This window comes from Parasteatoda tepidariorum, chromosome 7 (genome assembly GCF_982258835.1).
Source record: "Parasteatoda tepidariorum strain Cologne lab strain chromosome 7, Ptep-v5.0, whole genome shotgun sequence".
Lineage (NCBI taxonomy): Eukaryota > Metazoa > Arthropoda > Arachnida > Araneae > Theridiidae > Parasteatoda > Parasteatoda tepidariorum.
In genome coordinates this window covers 50,910,437-50,934,658 of record NC_141761.1, presented here as the reverse complement: position 1 = coordinate 50,934,658, position 24,222 = coordinate 50,910,437, and the positions used below count along the sequence as shown (strand labels likewise).

The 24,222-nt window shown below is 26.5% G+C and overlaps 1 protein-coding gene across 1 annotated transcript in view; it reads right to left on the bottom strand.

Annotated features, from left to right (window-relative positions):
* The window catches only part of LOC107450632 (netrin-1), a 100,597-nt gene extending 80,290 nt beyond the window's left edge, over positions 1 to 20,307 (bottom strand). The window contains exon 1 of the mRNA XM_016066465.3: positions 19,166 to 20,307. Coding sequence (XP_015921951.1) covers positions 19,166 to 20,129 — 964 coding nt within the window. The 5' untranslated portion in view covers positions 20,130 to 20,307. The remainder of the gene's footprint in view (positions 1 to 19,165) is intronic.
* Positions 20,308 to 24,222: the final 3,915 nt, after the last annotated feature.

Sequence of the window (24,222 nt, the reverse complement as noted above, 5' to 3'; positions counted from 1 at the left end):
TTCATAATGGAAAATATTATTTTTTAAATGAAAATTGTAAGTTTTAAAATAATAAGTATCCATTTTATAACAAAAAGTATCAATTTCAAAATAATTGGTATTCATTTTAAAGTGAAAATCAGAAATATTATAATAGTAAGTATTCAGTTTATAAAGTAAAATATTCCTTCGTGTAATGAAGAATATCTGTTTTACATTGGAAAGTAATGAAAGAAGAGAAAACAATTACAAGTTATGATAATTTTTGTGAGAGCATCATGAAATTTGAGGATAAAATATTTATTTTTATTCTGAATTAATTTGAGTGGGAATAATATTTTTCATCTATAGAAGTAGAATCCAAACTAAGTTACAAATAATTACGACCATTCAAAGTTTAATTTTAACGCAAGTATTTTATTTAAAAAGTTTTTTTTTTTTAAAGAGTAAATAAAACTTGGAGGCACTTTAAAACCAATGATCGAGGAATATAAAAGCAATAACTCCTCCCAGCAAAAAAACCTAAAAGATATATTTGATAACTCAGCAAATTTATTTGCTTCAAAAATTATAAAGTTGAGAAACGTTACCATGGTTTGAGCTCTCGAAAATAGCACCCATTCTCAACACTTGCAAGGAGTGAATGAGGAAAACAAAACAATATATATTTCCAGTTTTTATTTTCGAATGAAATGTTTTCTGTGTTTCCCCCTTTATTAACGGCTTGTGAATTTTGAAATAAAAACGATATGTATTTCTAAGTTTTTTTATTTATATAAAATATTTCCCGTCTTTTTTCCTCAATCACACCTAGTGTTAGTCTTAAGAATGAGCGCCTATTTTCAATAGCTTTTTCCACCATTATAATTTATGAAGCAAACGAAGTTTTTACGTTTTAAATTATAATTCATTGATGTTTTTAGAAGATTTAAAAATGACCCGTTAAAACTTGGTTGCAAGTGCTATAACTAATGTATAAAACCACTAATACACATAAGACTTTCGCCTCAAAAGTGTAATCTTGCTCATTAAAATTACATTAATCATGATCAAGTAATGTGTTGGTTTGAAAGGTAATCCGTGTTCATCTATGACAAATTCATTACAAAGAAATCTCTATATTGAGTTAGTAGTAATTTTTTTCCCGTTTATAACGACTTCTCAAATTGATCTCATATGTCAAAGTATGTGTTAAATTTGAGATAGCATTATCCATCTCCGTTCACGCTCTACTGCGTTTGTATATTTATTTACAAGGGGAACGTTGAGCAAAGCATTTTCCTCAATTTAGTCATGCCAATTAATAATCAAGGTTTCCATTTCTTTCAGTTTCACAAAAATTTATTCAGCGATTTTTTTAGGTTTACTTTGAGAAAAAAATCGTCGGGAATATGATGCTTAGCAAACTTATTTTAGGGGCAATGTAAGTTATTTCAAAAAAGTACTTACAACCAATTCTGGTGCTTTATTTTTCCAGAAACTAGCAATTAAAGCACCATTCTTATATAAAGCTGTTGCCATTCACGGTTAGTAGGAAGAATCAGCTATTTTATTAATTTGGAGAAAAACTATAATTAAAATTAGAAATACCATAAAAATTGCTTATTATTATAAACTATAATAATAAAATGCTTGTATTAAAAATTTATTAAATAGTACTGCGCAAAGAATCTCGTCTTGGATATGATGCTTAGCAAACTTATTTTAGGGGCAATGTAAGTTATTTCAAAAAAGCACTTACAACCAACTCTGATGCTTTATTTCTCCGGAAACTAGCAATTAAAGCACCATTCTTATATAAAGCTGTTGCCATTCTCAGTTAGTATGAAGAATTAGCGATTTTATTAATTCGGAGAAAAACTACAATTAAAATTAGAAACACCATAACAATTGCTTATTATTATAAATTATAATATTAAAAAGCTTGTATTAAAAATTTATTAAATAGTACTGCTTAAAGAATCTGTAAGAAAATTAAAATAAGTAAATAATTAAATCATTAGAATTTATTCAGATCAATAGAATTGGGTGCTTGCACTTCAAGAAGAAGAAGACCTCCCATACCCATACACGTGACCTATGACATCAGCGCCAGCTAATCTTTATCAGCAAAAGGATATAAGTGAAGCTAAGTTTCTCTAGATAAGTTAGAATGTTAACTAACGTTAAGTCAATCATATACAGAGGCGTATCGTTCATCGAATTAGTTGAAATACAATTCTTTCTCATCTACTTCTTTTATTTAACTTGGATTTATTATTTGCTTATGTATTTTATTGTAACCATGATATATTTTTGCTTTGAGTAACTGGCAACTTCGATGCATAATTCGTTTGTTAATGTTCCACATGGCTTCTTTTATTTAATTTGAATTTATTATTTGCTTATGTATTTTATTGCAACCGTGATATATTTTTGCCTTTGAGTAACTGGCAACTTCGATGCATAATTAGTTTGTTAATGTTCCACATGGCTTCTTTTATTTAATTTGAATTTATTATTTGCTTATGTATTTTATTGTAACCATGATATATTTTTGCTTTGAGTAAATGGCAACTTCGATGCATAATTAGTTTGTTAATGTTCCACATGGCTTCCTGACTGCCATTGTGTTAAGTCTCAGTGAAAATATATAATGAAAGAATTGAAATCTTTGTGAAAGAATCGTTGCGTAAAAATAAAGAATGTATCATTTAAGAAAATTGATGCTTGACGGGCTTGGCTTGACTTACTCGAAATAGAAAGGAAAGAATAGTTACTAATGTAAACAAATGTCACATTTCATCAACCCATCAAAATCCAGATACCCACACTACGTTACTTGCAGGTATCCCATTTGCATCAGGAAGTTTGAAATCTTTGTGAAAGAATTCAGAATTTGTCACTGAAAGGAATTGATAGTTGCGGCATTGGCTTACACGAAATAGAAACACGAAAGAACAGTTGCTAATGTAAATAAATACCCTGTTTCAACAACCAATGAGGATCAAGATACCCACACTTCGCCACTTGCAGGTATCCCATTGAATACTTATAAGTAATGTCATTGTAGGTAAATTGAGATATTTGTCGATACAGAAGACAATCAGGTTTTACACACACGCGTGATGCAGCTTACAGGTTTCCAATTAAATCACTTTATTATGCGTAATCACTTCACTTCTACTCGAGTTGCAAGTACCCAATTAGATCATATAGAACAAATAATTGAAATATTGAAGTGTTTTGAGGAAATCTATGAAGACTAAAATTCAATAATGATAAAAATAATTGTTTATTATTTCGAAATTTGAAAAAATAATTATGAATAGAAATAAATTATTATTTCCCTTCAAAAAATCGTGAGCAAAAAATATTTTTAAGCTTCAATTTAAATATCGCTTGCAGTTTAATATCCAATCAAATTAAATGCTTTTATTTATTATTTTTTATTTATATAATTTATTGCTTGCAAAATTAAAAGCAAGTTTATTATTATTTGAGTTTATGTTTAAGTATAAAGTAATAATATGTAATTGTAATAAAAATGAAGTTCAGTTTGTATTCTTTAATCATAAAATAAAAGGCAGTTTACAAATGTTTTCAGTTTTATTTCAATCATTTTATTTAATAAACTCATATGAGTACATTGGCCCTATGCATAAAGAAATAAATATTTTAATTGAAAAAAATATTTGGGGCAAGATTAAATAATCTTGCCCCAAATTTACATTAAAACTAACATTAAATTAACATTATAAGTATTTTGAATGTTTAATCAAAAAACATGCATTAATAACAATAATAATCGCATAATCACGAATAATCTGAAAATTCAATCTCTCTTTTCTTGCTCAAATGCAGAAAAAGTTAAACGTATTTAGAAAACTTTTTAGAAAGTTTTTTAAGATAAAGGTGCACTTATTTTACCTATTTATTGAAAAAAATATCTTATATTCTTCTATCTTTAGAATGATGATAAAACTCAGAAATATGTTTTTATACTTAAGAATCTTAAATGTATGGAAATAAAATCAAGATATAAATAACTTTATTTTGATTTTACAGTTTACTTCGATTCCTTACTTTTTTTCTGTTAAAAATATTCAAATTATTAAAACTTTTGCCATCTCTTAAGACAATAAAAACTAAACATCGATTTAGATATATGTTTTTTAGTTGTAATTAGATTTAACCTTACCATACTTGAAACACACATTAATTATTTCATATAACAGATTTATAAATAATAATACACGTGATGCTTTATTAAATACATATGTTATTTTAGTAACTCATATATTAAGAATTATTTATTTACAAAAATGAATTTTAATTTCTTTTTAAAGAAACAAAGAGAAAAAAAGTGTTTAAATGAGTTTCAGGAATAAAAAATTAATCACAACGTTTATAACTACACTTTTGACAAAATCGAAATTTCGTGCAGATTTTGGACAAAAAAAATTTAAACTAGGCCCATTTAAATTTGATAGCACGGTTATTAAACTACATAAGTGACATTTTATTCTACAACCTAATTACATCAGTCAGGTAACTAAAAAATCTTGTTTTACCACACAGAGAAAAAAACTCTAATAAATTATCGCACTGTATGGTAAAAACATTTTTGGTAAAGAAAAAGAAACATAATTTTTGTTAAAATATACGGTATTTAAACCACAAATGTGGTAATTTTTCCATTCATATGGCAAAGATTTATCGCAAATTCTAGTTATTATTACCACACATTTAGTAAAAAATACTGAAATAATAAACTAACGGAATACATGGTTTTTATGCCATGCTTATTTATCACAAATGCCATGCCCTAATGTATATTAGTATTAGGCTAGGCTTATGCCATGCTCTAAGGTATAGTAAATATTACCTCATTTACTAAATTTTATCATATATCATAAAACGATATTTTATTGTTCATTTTACTAAAATCTAACCAAAGCTCTTCGGCAAAAATTACTGAGCACTTTGGTGTTCCCATAGATCGAGAAATTTTACCATATTTTGGTAGTTTTGACCATACTATTTTTCTCAGTTTCAGAAATTCTTATACTTTTGGGCGAAAAATATTTCTATAGAAGTTATTTCAACCAAAGAGTAAAAGATTAATCACAATATTTAGAAACTACTGGCTTGACGAAAAAATTCGCGCTGGATTTGAAAGAAAATTGAAGTGCATCACACTAAAATTTTATGGCACTTTTATTAAATTACTTAAATAATATTTTGTTCCCTATTCTAACTGTATTATTCGGGCAAAAAACTTAAAAATAATAATTTTTCAGACTTTTCGGTGAAAATTACATCTACAGAAATTTTTACTTCGACCAAAGATTTGAAGTTAATAACTTGTTTTGTAATCATTGAAGCAGCTTCAACCCTGAATGCACGAGGCATTTTAAAAATGGAGGATGAAATAAAACATCCCAAATGGGCCGTAACAACTTTTTGCGTGTTGTGAAAGACACATAAGCTGTCTAATACTTTTCCGATTCGATAATTCAAGAATTTTTTATTCAATCGTTTATTTAATTCGTTTAAGTGGAAGTAATACATCGCCGAATTACGTCTTCTAAAATATCTGAGCATATTATCCGCTTTCATTTATTTTGATATCTTCACTCGTGATCATACGCAACTAGAGAAAATTCGACACGAACATTCCAAGCAGCAATACATCTATACGTAAACAGCAAATCCAGCTGTTTACGTAAAGATGTATAGCTGTTTATACGTAAACAGCATATTTCTTTCAAATCCAGCGTTTACGTATAGATGTACGATACAAACATCTATAGGTAAACAGCAAATTCATTTCCCTGAAAAATAAAATATATGATTAATACAAAAAATTACCAGCTCATTCGAATTTTATTTTATTATATTAAGATTAAATTGTTTCATTCTTCAAATTTATATAAAATAATAGGATAGTAAAAATGACTTATATTGTATTTTTTTAAAGATGTCGTTTGTACGCAACTTAAATTTATCTATCAAGAATTGTTTTGGTTTTTAAAGTTCCTTTTATAAAAAAAAATACATTAAATTAGGTCTTTTCTAAGACCTTATTTCATGTATTTTTTGAAAAAAATAATCAAATGAAAAAAAAAATTGAAAGTAAGTTCATGCTCAAAGTAAGCTACTTTAATTTATATTTACGCTAAATACAGTTTTGCTGAAGGACAAGTGACAAGAAAAGAACGTGGGTTTGAGGGTAAAGGGGCTAATACACATATTCCCTTTCAGTATCAGATAAAAGATGATAGGTTGTCTAGCCCGAGGGCTATTATACACCCACACGCCCACCTCGGGCTATAAAATAAGAGTATGTCAGCAGGAAATGTGTCGCTTTTATTAATTTAATTCATTTTTATGTTTTGAACAAATTGCACGGTCGGAATTAGAATGATCTAGCAAGAATTCTATTGTTGAAGGTTTTACTAAAGTAAAGAATCTTTGGTTTAAATGCAGAACGATAACGATAAAAATAAATAATTAAATAAAATAAATGCGAGTCAGATGCTTCCTAACGATAGCACAAATTGCAAACTAAATGCTTCTTAATGATAACAAAAATAGAAACTGAATGCTTCTGAACAATAACAAAAAATACAATAGCAAAAACATACGATAGCAAAAATTGCGAACTAAATGCTTCTTAATGATAACAAAAATAGAAATTGAATGCTTCTGAACAATAACAAAAAATACAATAGCAAAAACATACGATAGCACAAATTGCGAACTAAATGCTTCTTTAATGATAATAAAAATAGAAATTGAATGCTTCTGAACTATAACAAAAAATACAAGTTGAATGCTTCTTAACGATAACAAAAAAATATGAGTTGTCATATTTTTTGCAAAAAAGATTACATAAATACAAATTGATAGGAATTTAAATAAAAAATTGTTGTACTTTTAGTAATTTTCTACGCATTTATATTTATTTAACTTTCTGTTATGCAATTAAAGAAAAAATTTTTTTTCAAGCTATTCAAATTATTTATATTTGAACTAAATTCGAAGGAGAAAAATAGCCACGTTTGCTAATTCAATTTGCTGATACATAGCTGTTTTTTTTACATTTAGAAAAAATACATTCTTATATATTTCAGTGTCTTAACACTAACATTTCAAAATTAAACATTACAAAAGAAAAAAAAGACGTGAATGTTTGTGAGATTAAAACAAATTAATCAACGACATTTATTAATTATTTTTGCTGCGATAAATCGATGGCAAAAAAAAAAAACTACTTAGCGAACAATATTCAAAATTTTTAAGAAATACATTACTGTAATCCTAAAAATACGAGAAATTTTTCTACAGTGACATCTCTAAATAGTTTGGTTTCGAGAATAATGTCTAAGAGATATTTTTGATTTTTCGTTATGTATATTTTGTTTATCTTCAAACAGTTTTTGTTCCAAAAATAATGTTCGAGAGGTACTTAAGAACTTTTTACACTCTCCTTTTCAAACAGTTATCTTTTAATAAATAAGGTTAGAAAGAAGTTTTCAATTTTTCTACAGTCAAATAGCTTTTGTTTCGGAGTCAAATACTAAGTTTGTACAGTCAAATACTAAGTTTCGGAGACATTTTAAATTGTATGTTTGCTGTCATTTTTTTTCTTCAGAATAATGTTTAGAGAAATAATTATTTTTCTACATTTCTTAAGTTCAAATCATATTGTTATTGATGCATTTTTAAAGGAAGATTCATTTCAATATTAAATTCATTTCAACATTAAATTCAGTTCAAATTATACTCAAATTGAATTTAAAAGTCAATTACATACGCATTTTTATGCATGGTAAAAAAAAGGGAAACAAACAGTGGAAAAACGATAAAAATCAACAGAATCAAATGGTTTGGACATATCTCAAGAATGAACTTGAAATTACCAACAAGAAAATAATGGTTCAATATCTAAAACGAGGGCAGGGCTGTAGAGCCAAGATCGGGATGATAATGATAATATAGGCTATTCATAAGTTTTACTGATAAAAATCATTCATGTGCAGGATTGTAACTTATGCTTGACTGCGTGTTATTCTAAAACAACATTGGCAATTTTATCCCTATTTTTTCAGAAATTTTTTCATAGACGTACAAGCAGATGGTGTGACTTTGGACAAACTGTCACTTTTTCAATTTTTGCGTCGTGCCATCTAGTGGTATTTTTTTAAAGTTCGGTATCAACTGATTTGAGTTGTCAACATAACGAACTAATGGTTTACCAAGAATTGGCAATGTAAACATCATCGTTCTTGAAAAATTGTGAGCTCAAGTTACAAACAGTTTAAAAAATTTTAACGTTGCAAAGTCTGCTCAGTTGAAGAAGTTCTAGTTATCCTGGCCAGGAAGGTACGTTATACTTTAAATGTCTTATCAATTGAGATAATAAATCATGCATAATTTTTTGCTTCTAATTATTATAATGTTAGTTATTTAATAATTAACAGTTTGCATAAAATCACCCCTCGTTGCACAAAGTCACCCCATCTGACGGTAGTAAGTAAACACATTTGGATAGTTTTGAAAATAAAATCTGATTAATTATACATTTTTCATGCTTGGGACATAATAAAGTAAACTTATTGAAACCGAATATACTTAAGGATCAAATGAAATTTTTTTTTATTTATTGGGTTACTGTTAAATTGGGCAACTGTTAAATTAGATTTTAGTTTCTTTAAAATTAGTAAAATATTCAAATAATATGTATCTTAATTATAAAAATTTTTGATTCCTAAATCCTTTAAAAAACTGTACTTCTTATGCTGTTCTTCATTTCATTCCATCTGTCATTCTATCCTTGATAAATTAACTGGAAATACTTGTTGTTGTTTTTTTTCTTCTAAATTTGATTCAATGACCTCAAAATTATCATTAATACTTGGACGGTCACAGAGCAAAAAATACAATATATCTTTAATACCGATTTTATGTCTCATACTTCACAAGTTTCAAAATATCAAAGATCTAAATTTCTTTATAAAAATATTTAGCAACCGGTTGTTAAAAATTAATGATTGTTGGGGTGAAAGGTTTAAAACATTCTGCTGAAATTGGCGCACCTCATTTCTGATTAAAAAAATAAATTATGTTTTTGACACTTGAAGCTATTTTCGAAGCACTAAACAAACAAATGCTTTCATTGTACTTCACGAAAACTCATGAACATGATACTAATTACCATAAATTTGTCTGATTCTAGTTCGGCCCAAAGATCTTCAATTCATTTTTACTTAATAGAAAGTAATATAACTAAACACAAATGATCACTGAGAAAAAAGTATGGTTAAAAAAACATCAAAAAGCTCTGTCATTTGTTTACAAAAAGGCTCGGTAAGAATTTTCGAAAAAAATTTACAACGAAAGACAGTTTTATAATAAGAAGTTTGAGGTAAAAGCTTTGTGGTAATGTTGCGTAATATTTTCTGAGTTTGGTAATTTTTATGATACCCTAGAACATGGCATGTAAACCACTTATTTGGTTAAATTTACGTTTCAGTTTAGTATTTTCTTAATAAATAAGTGGTAATAAGAATTATAATTTTGAAAACCAGAATTTCCGGTGAACCGTTATCATATTAATGGTAAAATTATCAAATGAATGGTTTAAATATCATAGATTTTGGTTTTAACCAGAATTATATGCCATTACTGTATGGTAATTTTACCAGATTTTTTTGCCGGGACCAAATCTTAAATTTGATATACATTTATAATAGATATTTACAACATATATTTTACATTTAAATTTTAAAAAAATTTCACCTGATAAGTTTAGTTTAGTTTTTAAACTCTACACTTTTTCACAAAATAGAATCTTAAAAACTAATAATGCATTTCATTAAAAATTATAAGATAAAAATAGAGGAAAGGAGCAACAATATTTTTTTTCACCAAAATTTATTTAGATCTAGCAAACATTATGCCCTTTTCAGCTTGGCAAAGGGATCAGTTTTGCTTATTTCATTTTGATTAGTTCGTAATTGATACCTTGTGCAAGTGTCAGAAAAACTACAACATGACTACCGACTATCCATTTTTTGGTAATACTATATGAAAAACGCGATTATAAGAGTTTTTTTCAAATTCTTTAATTAAAAAAGAAAATTGTCTAATTGTTACTTAAAGAAACTATTACATTTGTGTTTAATTTTGCCTGTTTTTCTCAGCTTAAAAACAATATATCGTAAAAATTAAATAAATTTTTTTTTACTAAAATACATAAATGTATAAGCAGCATCCATCTTGAAAATAAAGTTTAAATAAATATAATACTCTCATGTACACTGTAACGAACTCCGGATCAAATAATAAAATAATAATAAGCCAGCATTTTTTACGCATCTTTCGCAAAATCCATTTTTACTGTAAAATATTATACCGTAATTTTTACAATAATATTTATCTAATCAGAATGATTGAGTGATTTTACGGTAATTATTACTGTAAAAATTATGGTATATAAGATTTTTTTTTTGTTCCGTAACATTTCCGATAAAAATGAATTTAACGGTGAAAAGTACCGACAGCATGAGTACTTTTTAACGTAGTTTGAAAGGGAATTTTTATAGTGTAATAGTTAAATTCTGCGACCACTTTACGTTATGTTACTTAAATCATACAAAAATATTATTTCTAAGAAATCAAGATAAGCTGTTAGTGAATAAACAATTTTGATAAATGTATTACATTATCCACCTCTATTAGTGAGGTGAAAAATATATTCAATAAGACAGAACTTTCAAGGCGCATTATTCGTATTACTAACTTCTGTTTGAAAAAAAAAAAGAAAAAAAAAAAAAGAACGAAAGAGCTGTTTTTGTCATGAAGAATTCTGGCTTGTTGAGCCAGAACAGAAGAAAATTTTGCAAGTATTGGAGTAGCAAAAATTTGTAAAGACTCCGACTTAAAATTAGGTCCTGTAGATTAAAACAGGAAAAAATGTGATATAATAAAAATTATTGTATAGACAAATATTTATAATTATTTAAACAAAAATTTGAATCAAAAATGTGACAGATATTTAAACTATTACGTATCACAAACAAAATTGAACGTTTTTTAGCTTACGTTTCTTGGAACTATTGAAAAAGAAAACAGAAAATCATTGTAGCTATTGAGGAATTTAATTTAGATTAATAAAGGAATTATGAGAAAGTTATGATTTACTTTATTATTTTTGAAATCAAAGTTTTCCTCCAAGTAATTAAGTTAATAAAAAAATATGCGAATGAATTTAGTGTGTCACATGTAGTAGTTTCTTAGTTTATGAATATTCAGTAAACTATTTGAACGTTAACATATGCCCGAGTGTGTGTGAGATATTAAAATTGAGTGATATTCTTCTAATGGTTTCACACAAATGCAATATTTTGTACAAATATAATTCTTAAAATTTATTTCAACCTTTATCTTATAATGTAATTTTAGATAATTTGCCTTTTATTTCATCGTGCATAAAAATGGATATATATAATATGAAACTAACAATGCTATTATAATAATATGAATATATTTCTGAGATTTGGCAGAAATTTTAAACGAGTATTAGTCGGAATAAGAGTTGGGGTATCAAGCAAGTCATAGTCTAGCATTACAACTACCAACTCCGAAGCTCTGATTAAAATAAATATGTATGCTGTTCTTACACTCTAAGAAAAATCAGCTGAACGTTGAGCCATGATACTCGTACTTTGAATCACAAAACATTGTAAGTTTGCTCAACGATAAAAAAAAGTGTTAAATAGAACCATGTTTTTGCTCAAGTTGAATCAAGTTTGCGCATTCTAGTTAAAGAAAAGCATGATAATCTGATTTAACTTACAACACATTAAGGTTACAAAACATTTGAATAATATTAAAGCTCTAGCTCGAAAATTTTTAACAGTGTAACTCTTAAAAGATAAAACAAAAAGCTGGTAATTATTCCAATATTAATTTTTTAAAAAAATCATACACTGCTAGAATTTTCAAACGAAAATTATGTTAAAATAACCGACAACAGTCCGCCCATAAAATTTACCGTAAAGTTTATACTAAAGAACAGTTTTTACCTTTACGATTATAAAACCGTTTACAACTAGCATGGTTAAAAACTAAGAATACAAAACTATACGGTTTTTTAACCATTTACAACTAGCATGGTTTCAAAAACGGTATAAACGGTTTTCTTACAGTTAACAGTTTGAATACCATCTGATTTATGATTATTTGACTGTTTTGTTAGAATATGGTAAAATAACAATTAAATAAATCGTTATTTAACCATTTTTCCCCATAAATTGCTAACAGTGTAGCTTTTACACCCTTACACCCATACGGACATGAATGAGGATATATTTTCATAGATCAGATTTATGGAAGGTATGGTAGGTAGTTTTTCGTGCCAAAAATCTATAAAATGTAGATACATAAGATATAGAATATGTTTTGAGGCAAATTTATTTTTATTCATTTTTCTAAATTCAAATTGAATATTTTAAGTTAGTAAATACTTTCCAACATTATTAAATGAAGCCAAAAATAATCAAAAAGAGGATGTTATCATAAAATGAAATGCTTATTGGTGCCTTTACTCTCAACTTAAAAAAAAAAAAAGAAAAAAAGAAATGAATAAAAAATAATAACGTTACGTCACAAAATATTTTTTTTAATTCTTAGCAGATTGGAAAAGTTTAAAAAAAAAACGTTTTTTATTTAAACAATTTTACAAAGCATGCCGTTAATTCACTAATTTTGATTGCTAAAATTCTTGTTATATTGCTTCAAAATATTAAATATTAGAAAAAGTAATCAGAAACAGAAAATTATAGTAATTTTATGGTACAAACATTTACTCTTGACCTAAAGTTATAAGTTAATTTTTCGTGTTTTAAATATTTAATTTAAAGTAAAATATTACATTAATGGTAAACATTTGATGGGCTTTTATTTCGAGAATAAAAATATTTTATTCTCGATACAAAAATTGCTATCTCATAAAAAGCAAAATCTGAACTGATAGTAAACAAAAACTTTGAAAAATAACAACTTTTTAAAGTTATTGTATATATATCTATAATGGTAAACATCTAATGGGCTTTTATTTCGAAAATAAAAATATTTTATTCTCGATATAAAAATTGCTATCTCATAAAAAGAAAAGTCTGAACTGATAGTAAACGAAAACTTTGAAAAATAACAACTTTTCAAAGTTATTGTATATATATCTATAATGGTAAACATCTGATGGGCTTTTATTTCGAAAATAAAAATATTTTATTCTCGATATAAAAATTGCTATCTCATAAAAAGAAAAATCGGAACTGATAGTAAGCGAAAACTTTGAAAAATAACAACTTTTTAAAGTTATTGTATATATATCTGTAATGGTAAACATCTGATGGGCTTTTATTTCGAAAATAAAAATATTTTATTCTCGATATAAAAATTGCTATCTCATAAAAAGAAAAATCTGAACTGATAGTAAGCGAAAACTTTGAAAAATAACAACTTTTTAAAGTTATTGTATATATATCTAAAAATTATTTTGTAAGTTGATTTTATAAATACATTAATTAAACAATTTCATTCTGAGGAGTTTTTATTTGTTTTTTTTTCTCTTTCATTATGCTAATTATAAGAAAAAGTAAACAGAAACAGGAAAACATAGCTAAGTATTGTTTAATAGTAAAAACATTTTGCGTTTGACGTAAAAAAATACGCAATCGCAAAAAATTTTGGAAAAGCACTGGTTTTTTTAAATATTGTCTAGAGATAAAAATTGTTTTGATAATAAATTTTAGCGATTGAGTAATTCATTAATTTTGTGATTTCATGTTCTTTCAACATATTAAATAAATAAAAATGTAATCCAAAAGAGCATATTATCATAACATAGTAACTCATAACAGTAAAAACATTTTATTTCCGACCTAAATAATACGCTACCTTACAAAATTTTATTATTTTTTTTTAAAAAAAATTCTAAGTAAATAATGGTAGAATAGATGAATAATAATTTTTAAAAAAAAATATTGTTTACAATATTATCGATTATTATTATAAGCAACAAATCGATAAATCGATTATTATTGATAAAAAAATGAAAATATTATTGATACGGAGATATCGTTTTTTCCTCTTTTTTTTCAGCATATTAAATCAACAGCATATTAAACATATTATTTCAACATACAGAAAATAATCAGAAAAAAAGTAATCATATAACGTAACGTTTTAACACATTTCGCTTGATTTTGGAAAAAATATGGAACGAATTTTTTTTTTTTAATTCAAAGAGGATAGTGGTAGGAAAAATTGCAAAATAACAAATTTTATTAACATTAAATATTATTAACATTAAATATTATTAACGCAGAAAAATTATTTAAAAAAATAATTTTTGATTAAGTAATATTGTTTTGTTTTTCGAGGTTGCAAATTTTAATTACTGTGTACATCGTTAAAAATAGCAAAATATATAAAAATAAACTAATGCTATTAGTAGCGAAATATTATTTGAAATGAAGATCCAGATTTGTTTTTTATAAATTGTTGAAAGTTTTTAATGGAACGTTTGTAGTCTTTTACTAAAATATGTAAAAACAGAAATAGCAATCAGAAAATTATTATCATAACACACTTTTACTATTAAATTTCATATCATATTGAACTTTTGAGAAAGCAGTCCAGGAAAAAATCAAATGCAAAATAAGTGGCATATTTTTTTTAGCATTAGGCTTATGTAGTCCTTCAATGCAAAGAGTTTAAGGCTGATTTGATGATCTTATCAGAAAATTGAAAATGTATTCTTTAATCTTTAAGTTATAAAGAATTATAGATTTTTCATGTTGGAATGACCTAAAATTACATATCGGCATGACATAAAATTTAATATCGTTACAAGAATTTTTGCCACTCCTGTATTTCTACTGCCCAAATACCAATCTTTCCCTATAATTATTTAGATCATTTTTTTATGTATATATATTTCTCTAAAGAAGTTACGGGAAAGGAAGAAAGAAATTCATTTTCCATTAATATTCATTCTTGATATGATTATGACGGATTTCATTTCTTACTATTTTGATTTTATTTGAAGTTCGACTTGAGCTTTAGATAAATTATGAACAAAAAAAAAATCACATTATATTTTTATGAGACATAAATCAAGAAACGGAACTGCGCTATTAAACACTCGTAAAAGCAATTGACAAGTGATTGATTTGTTCCATGAAATAACAGTTCAATGTAATGTAACAGGCATCTGGTTTAAAATTTATAGTAAGGAAGTTTAAATTTTAAATTTGATCTTTGAAAAACTTGATGAATCACAACATTTTATATTCCACACAGAGAAAAAAATTCTGGTCAAGTTACCGTACTGTATGGTAATGTAATTTTTGGTAAAAGAAAAAACATAATTCCAATTAATCAAACTTAAATATACGGTGTTTAAACCATTGATTTGGTAATTTTTCCGTTCATATGCTAACTGTTTAACTGTTATGATAAAATTATCAAATTTTACCACATTTACCAAATTTTATCGCGTATTATAAAATTATATTTCATTGTCGATCTCTTCGGTAAAAATGTCCGAGGGTTTTGATGTTCTCATAGACCCAGAAACATGGTAAAATGTACCAAACATTGGTAGTTTTGACAATGCTTTTTTTTTCTTAGTGTATACTCTTTAGGTTTTGTAAGGTTTATACTCTAATTTGGCCAACTCAATTTAAAAATTAATTTTCACTTAATCTCTCTATTAAGAATAATTTTCAATCAATTTATCTCCTCTTGAACATTTAGTTATTCTAGCTTATTAAGCATTGTATTCTCAATTAAAACCAACCAGAAATGTTAAAACCCCGCATTTTTTTTCTATTTTGTATTCTAATGGTATAAATCGGAGTATTCCAATTTTTTTCCAAGGCTTTACCGAAGATTAACAGACTGAAAAGGATCTAATTTGAAATTAAGGTTGGATAAATATACCCATTATTGGATAAATTATATAAAAAATAATTGTCTCTGAAATTAGAAAAAGTTATTGAAAGGTTATAGAGTTCCGTAGTTTATTCATAATTATATGAATCATCTATACAAATGATATTTATAATTTAAATAATAATACACGGAAATAATCTACGAGTCAAATTTAAATAATAATCTACGAGTTTAAAACAAAAAATGTCCAAAGTATGAAGTAAAAAAAGGAAATTCACAATTTACTTTTGAAGACCACTATATTTTTGGTGGCCTACAAGTTGGGAGACCCTAATATGAATTATTTCAAATTCTTATTTTACGTAGAATTCACAGAAGTGGGGTAGAAATTACTTTTCTTTCTTTAGAGTTGACTCTTAGAAATGTATTTAAAATAAACTCAATATCAAATCATGAATTAGTAAATCATTTTTAAGTATGAAATTTATCACTCTATGTGGTGTTTTAATTTAGTATTTAGTGATGCCGAGATATTAAAATTGTTGAGTACTCCAAAACCAAGCCCAAAAAGAGGTGTATATATCACATCCCATTTTTAACCTTGAATGAAGACACATCCAAGGTTTTTACACTATTTAAACAAATATCATTAAATAAAAAAAACTATTTTTTCATCACAAATGAAGAAATAAAGTTTCTTAATTTTATATACTGAGTAATAATTAATCAAATACAATTAATAAAATTTTTAGTTAAAATTATTGAATTGACTTCCTTGGATTTGCTTAAAATTTTTCCAAAAAAATTCAGATTGTCATATTAACCAATTTTGCAGGTGACTTCAGAATAAATACTTTTTCAATTAATATTAACTTCATTAATATTAACTTCATTTTTATACAAGCATAAAGCCCTACAATAAATTATCAATGTCTCAAATTTCCATCGGTTTGGAATTTTAAAAAATGTTACGTTATTATAATCCCATTGATTTCGAATGCTGTAAAACTTATTTATTATGCCAAATCGAAATGAAAAATTATTCTAACTATAATTTTCATAGAAAAATAAATAAATAAATAAAATAAAATGATGAGTAAATCTAACGAATTCGACGACATTTTGAATAACACAATATGCACGATTACTCAATATGTATTCATTAAACATTTCAAACCAATTTTTTCAATATATTTGAAGTTATTCATGCCAATAAAGAAAGTGTTATGAAGAAAGTATTTAAAAGTTGCAAACAGTTCTTTGAATATTGTCAAATAAAATTTCTTATTCAATTTGCAGGAAAAGTGCATGTGTATTATTAATATTCAAACCTCGAATACTTCATTGCTAATATTGAACTTTAGACGATAAGGTTAATTTTAATGAAATTTACATCATTTTAATATGTATTTTTAGTTATGTTTTTACTTTTACTTATGTTATGATATTATTATATTTGTGGAACTGATTTCACAAATGTCGATGTTTCGTTGTGCTGAGCAACTCCATGTTTTATTTTAGATTTAACTATTATAAAGTATTAAGTCAATTGAAAATGACCACTATCATTCACGGTTAGTTTGTCTGTATAATAAGAACAATTTGGGATACAAACTTAGAAAATAATTTTATGCAATCATCACGATACTCTATACAAGTTTACTTTACTTTTAAAGTTATAGATAGTAAATTTATTTTATTTTAGAAAAATGCAGTAAATAGAAATAAAAAGCATTGATTTAATTATTAATTGAGCATAAGTATTAAAATATAATGGTAATCATTTCTGAAGCCGTTAAGAATAAAAACATTTAAAAAAACACACAAAATTTTTCATAAAATATAGCAAATTTAAAAATTTTAATCAATTAAAAAAATTATACTCATTGTTTTATATTAAAATTTTTTTTTTATGATTAACATTTCTAACTGAAAAAACTAATATTATCCTAAATTGCTAACTTTTCTCTTGATTTAGTCGATACCCAGCTTGATTAATCATGAATGAAACTGAAAAAGAATCGATGGGTATATCCGATTATTATTGAAGTAAAGCCAATTCTAAAAAACATCCATAAGTTTTCAAAAAATTAATGTACATAGTAAATTATCACATTAAAATATTGATGATGTTGAGCGCAAATTATCTATGACAGCATTTTTTAAAGAGTGCTAATTTTTATTCGTATTATATTTTATGTTCAGCATAGAAAGTTCCAAATTTTTTTTTATAAAGCATACAGCGTGAGAAAATTATTTATTTTTTGAAGAAACGTAGAAGTAGAAGATGTTAGTTTTATAAAAGAAGTTTTGTTAACAATCAGTTTTGTTAGCATCACTCTAAAAAATTGCATTAAATAACTGATACTACTCAAATGGCTATTTGTACGAACTTTTTGAACATATGTGCATTTTGCAAATGCATTTTCAAATCTATTTATCAAAACAATTCTTTCAGCTATGTGGTGTATCAAATGAATATTTTGAATATCGAAGACGATATTTCCTATAAATAATTAATTAAGAAAAATTTTTTAAGGAAATAAAAAGTATTGATTCTTATAATTTTAATGAATTAAAAAAAATAATTCTTCATATACATTTTATAAAAAATGTGTAAAATATTTTTTTACTGTGCATACTTACAGTCTGAGAAAGAAAATATAAATACTATTTGTGTGAGAACATAAAACTTTATGAAATAAAGTTTTAAGTATTAAATGGCAACAATAGATTTAAGTTCTCCTTAAATAACTTATTACTTTCATTGAAAATGATAAGAGATTGTCGCAGTTTTGAATAAGAGAAAAAGGCAAATTTTGTGTTTTAAAAAATTTAATTAGAATATTTTAAATATTTTTTCTTTTCCTTTATGAAAAAAATAGTGGAAAAATCAAAGCCTTTAAAAAAAAAATTAAAAAATAATCAATAGTATTAGAATTTTAAAAAAGTAAGTGCAATAAGTCCAATTGTTTTGGAAATTTTAGAGCTAAACTATATATTTTTTTATATGTATATTAAAAGAATAAAAGATCATAAAAAATTATTATTAAAAACACCATATGCAGATAAATTAGAGTTATTTTGGTTATCGAACTTTTTCCATGGACAAAAAGAACATGAATTGTAAATTTAAAAATAAATAAAATTAAAGAACATATTGATAAATTTTAATTCAATATCATATTTTGTTTGAAAAATTTACTATCTTATGACAAAATAAGACTCGACTTACCCACACACTCATGAACATTATGGGCAGTTGCTCGACTCCATGGCCGATCAAAATGGAACGGTTTACACTTCTCACAGTCTTTTCCAGCTGTGTTATGCTTACAATCACAAATTAAAGAACCATTAGCATCAGTAATGCATTTTGATGCATGTCCGTTGCATTTACATCTACCACCAATGGCTAAATCGGACACACTATAAAAACTTAGTTCAGTGTCGTTTGGGGCTACAGTTGCCATTGACCATGGCTTCACCCTCACTAACACTATGCGGATGTCGGTGGCTGTCACCCAGTCTTGTAAAACTGGACTATTGTCAAAGTCATAAGATGATGGCCTACCCTCTAATGTGCTGAAAGCGACACGACCACCGGTGGCAGGTTCGATGCCAGTCCTGGCATCGGCGCACAAAGCCTCTTGTTCATTAGATCTAGTTAAAGGTACGCTAGTTGTTTTACCAAACACTTTACGGCACTGGGTTGAATAAAACTGAAAAGGCAGCCAAGTTTCCCCATAGTTCATACTTTTATATATAGCCATAGAATCTGGCTTTAACCCACAAAACTGCAAACTGATGTATGTAAGTTCATATTTTTTCCCTAGGCTAAGCGTCAAATTAACAACCTCCGCGGGATTTGGACCCGATGTCCAGCATGTTACATTACTTGGATTATTTAGATCCGTGAGATAAGATGAATAATGGGGATTTGATTCATTACACACCTGACAATTAAGGGAACCGGATTCAATGTCCATTCGGCAATATTTCATGGGTGGCTGACCGCAAGTGCTACTGGCCACTACTGACCGCCCAAAAGCGGCATTTACGAAATCGGGAATGCATCGTCGAGGATTACTCCCATCATCATAACAAGGATCCTCCTCCAATAGAGGAGTAAAAGCTTTGAGAAAGCCGTCACTGGGCCGGCACAAAACCGTGCCCACTAGGAGCAACAGAAGCAGCATGGCTTCGACGGGGGATGCGGATGCTGGGACTTCATACGGAGACGGTGTTTTGTTAATCCTCTATCAACTGGTATTGCCCTTCCTCTAAGCCTCTTTGAGAAACGCGCATCTGTTCTCAATGATCTTGGGAATCACCCCTGTCACACCTCTCTTGGCGAGTAATCGCTCCTAACATCTCATAATAAAATTTATATAATTGAGAAACAGGTTTTTTTTTTCTTGCTTTGTTTTAGATGAGTGACGCATTTAAGCGAGAACTAATCTAATCAAAATTTAGAAAAATTAAAAAGAATAAGTGAAAGTCGGGTTTATTCTAATTTAATGGGTGGATTGCCATTTCATTTTCATAGAAGAAATTTCAGTTTTATATTCATAGAAGAAGAAAAAAGATTTTAAGATCAAGAAAAGAGTTTGAAGAATATAAATCTTAAGTTTTAAAGAATAGAAAAGTTGTAATAAAATTTTATCATTCAGTTAAAAATTTTCAGCGTTACCTCCTAAAAAATATTATTTTATATTCTGTCATAAATGGTTTAATGGCCAACACACTTCTTTTTAAACGTGTAAATACATGAAGGACAAAGGAATGAGGATCTAAAATAAAAAACAATAATTTCAAAAGTGAAAGAAATATGAGTAAACTCAATTTTTATAAAATAGTAGTTTTGTCATTGGCTTTTCGAGCACCGTCAAGAAATTTGTACCTTAGTTTTTACAAATAACTAACTATATGTGATTCACAAATGAATAACGATTGAAGAGATAGAATAATAATTTAAGTAATAACAAAAAATATACATCAAAACCTTATATTTCATTTTATGTTTATTCGGAAATATGCTTAACCTATATGCTTAAAATGATCTCAGAAATATTTTCTCATGACATTTTCAAAATTTTCAAAAAGATTAACACATTAGTTTTGATACTTAATAAGATAGTAATAATCTAAAAGAAAGAATAAGAATTTCTGGTGGAAAAGAAACGAGAGAAAAAGAAATAATATTTCACATATTTTTTTTCTCTAATATTATCACTCTCTAAAAGTTTTTTCCTTAATTTTGGAACCTGGTCTTAATAGTAAGGTTATGATTTTTCAATTTTATAGAGACAATGAATCAATAACAAATTATTCTTTATAAGTAGGTAAGTTTCAGGTTATTCGTTGATAAAAATATTTAAAGTGATCTTTGAAATTCGAAAGATGAGTAATTAGTTTAAAGGTGTTTAAATTTTAACAACAAAATATAGTGTTTTAATCAAAATCTAGTAGTCTTAAACTTATTTTTAATTCTTTTGCATAATCTAAAGTACAAATCTGTCTAATTTTTCAATAAAGATTGAAAGGTTGTTTTGGAATAAGAAACTTAATACTTGTTTTTTAATTGGTTAGTTATCTTTCTTAATTGTTTAATTAAAGGATAGGCCTTATCGAGGAGAAGAAAAAAAAAGGGAAATTTAATTATTCTAGTTTTTTTTTTAAAAAAGAAAGTCCACAAAAATTGGTCCACAGCATACCCATAACACGTTTATTTTACAGTGATAAATTTATTAAAAAAATACTTCAAAAACAAATAAATATTCATAGCATGCTAATTTTTTTGATTATATTATTATTATATTTATAATATATTATTACATTTATATATTACATTATATATTTATTAGTGCAAAGTTTGTTAAAAAAACTACTGAAAATGTTTTATAACTTAAATTCAAGTTACAACCAAAACTGTAGTCAATGTGTGAAACCAATTATTAACACTGAAACCAAATTGTATAAAATTCTCAAGCATGTAAAAATTTGAACTGATAGAATAAAGTAAGTTGAAAAGAAATAATGCGAGTTATTTCAGTTCACATTCAAGAAAATTTCTGAGATTTTAAAGCTAATTTTGCTTTTATGAAACGCTGAACATACATTTCAGCCCTTATTATATGTTTTTATACAGGAAACAAACTAAACTAGAGTTAGTGAAGATTTGGCAAAATGATTTGTCAACATTTTGAGTCCTTCTGGGTCTATTATTATTATTTTTTCATTATTTCGGGCTCCATAGTATTACAGCTGGTCCAGGAAATCTTTCATCAGTCGTAGTATAACGAATGCATGTTTACAATCGTCTTAAAGTTGAGAAAATACGCTCCGCGCTTGATGTTGTAATCGGCTATGATTCCAGAACTAAAGGAATATTATTACACAATTGATGTTAAATAAGTAAGTAAACCTATTAAATTTTCATTAGAAGTAAAGTTTAATGAAGCAAATTTTCTGTAAAACTTTAGTTGAGAAATTACGCTTGAATCTAAATTATGAAATTTCGGAATTACAGTTGCGCTAGACTCATTAAGTAATTTTTTGCAGTTCAAAAGTAATTCTGATATCAGTTTAATTTTATTGCAATTATTTTCCAAAAATCTTACCTTTAAGTTTGAAATAACTAAGTCTATACCGGAATAATAAATACTTATATAATAAATAACGAGATAATAAACACTTTAAAATCTTCGGGAGAAGATAAGAAAAATGCAGTATTAGGATTAGGGATAAAATATTTTTTCTATAATATATAAAATCTATATACACACGGCTTTCTTCGACTTGTTTAGAAGGAGATAGTTTTTCGATAATGCTTTAGTCACTAACTTTACTTTCAGATTAGAGAACTGCAAGGATTTTAAATGCATTTAGTTTTTATTCATGCCTTCTGAATTTTTCTAAATTTTTTTTCCAATTTGATGGACCTTCGGTCACAAAATTATCTTCGTCGCGACTATATTTGTTCCTGGAAAAATTGCGACAACAGAAACAGAAAGCAGCAACTTTCGCAAATCTAAACACGAAAATTGATGGTACCAATTCTTTTGAAAGCATTTGAATCTTGGAAGAACTTTTTTTTTTAATTTTAAAACCTTTTTGAGGTTGATATGGTCCATTGCTAATGCTTGCATTCCCAGTTACGGGATCTTTTAAGTTTACATCAAAAAGAGAATAAACCTGATGCATGTATCGAGTCATCACTGATACACTGACTCTCCGAGTCATCACTGACTGTAACAGATGCTGTACAAGGAGCAATTTAAAATAAGATGATACTGCATTTTGCTTAAACATGGTAAATAAGTAAATATATTCAATAAATTTAAAGACAGCAAACTATCTATCCAAAACAATACAAAAAAATAAATAAGAAAATATTACAGTAATATGGAATATCTCATACGAGTCTTTCTATATTAAATCATAAGCTTAAAATAGATTTCTCTTATTAATTTTAAGACGTAGAAATCACTCTTTCACAAAGAGCTCTAAAAAGTCAAAATGCCAATTAAAAGAATATTTTCAGAAGTTAATAAGTATTAATTTTTAGAAAGATATGCATTAAAAAATTCCCAAAAATTCTCTATCGCCAGAATGCCGTCATTTTTGGAACATATCAAAATCTCTAAATTTAACCATTTGAATGACGTTTGATTAAGTTAAGGATATTCTTGCACCCAATTCCCTTTCAGAGTCGCTGTTTAAATATCAGGAGACAGCGAAAATGCGTGGCTTTTTCATGATGTAACTGCTAACAAAACTACGGCTCGAATGGCCAAAACATGTTATTGCTCGTAACTTTCATACACATATTTGTAGTATTTTACCAACAATATCAAATGTCCAACTTCTTTAAAATTTACATAAAAATTAAATAAGCGATGTATTTTGATTCCTGTGTTACTGGAATTAAATAAATTGCAGAAATTTTAGGTTTTCAAATTTTCTTTATTTTAAATATAATAATAAGTAAGTAAGAGATTTTATTACGCTATTCATGCAAAACTGTGCTTTATTTCTTAAATTTTCACGAGCTCGAAAAATAATGATTAGAGAAAATAGTAATTAATTATCTTTAATTTTATTGTTATAAAACGTATATTTTTAGTAATTGCTACTGAACCAGCTATTCAAGAACTATAAAGACGATTCAAAGTTTCCTTGAATTAGAAAAGAATATATTTTTCTGAAAAAATAAAATATAACCTTCTTTAAGACGATTCTTGATGTCTTCATCGTTGTAAAAACAGAAAGTTAGTCAAACAAAAACAG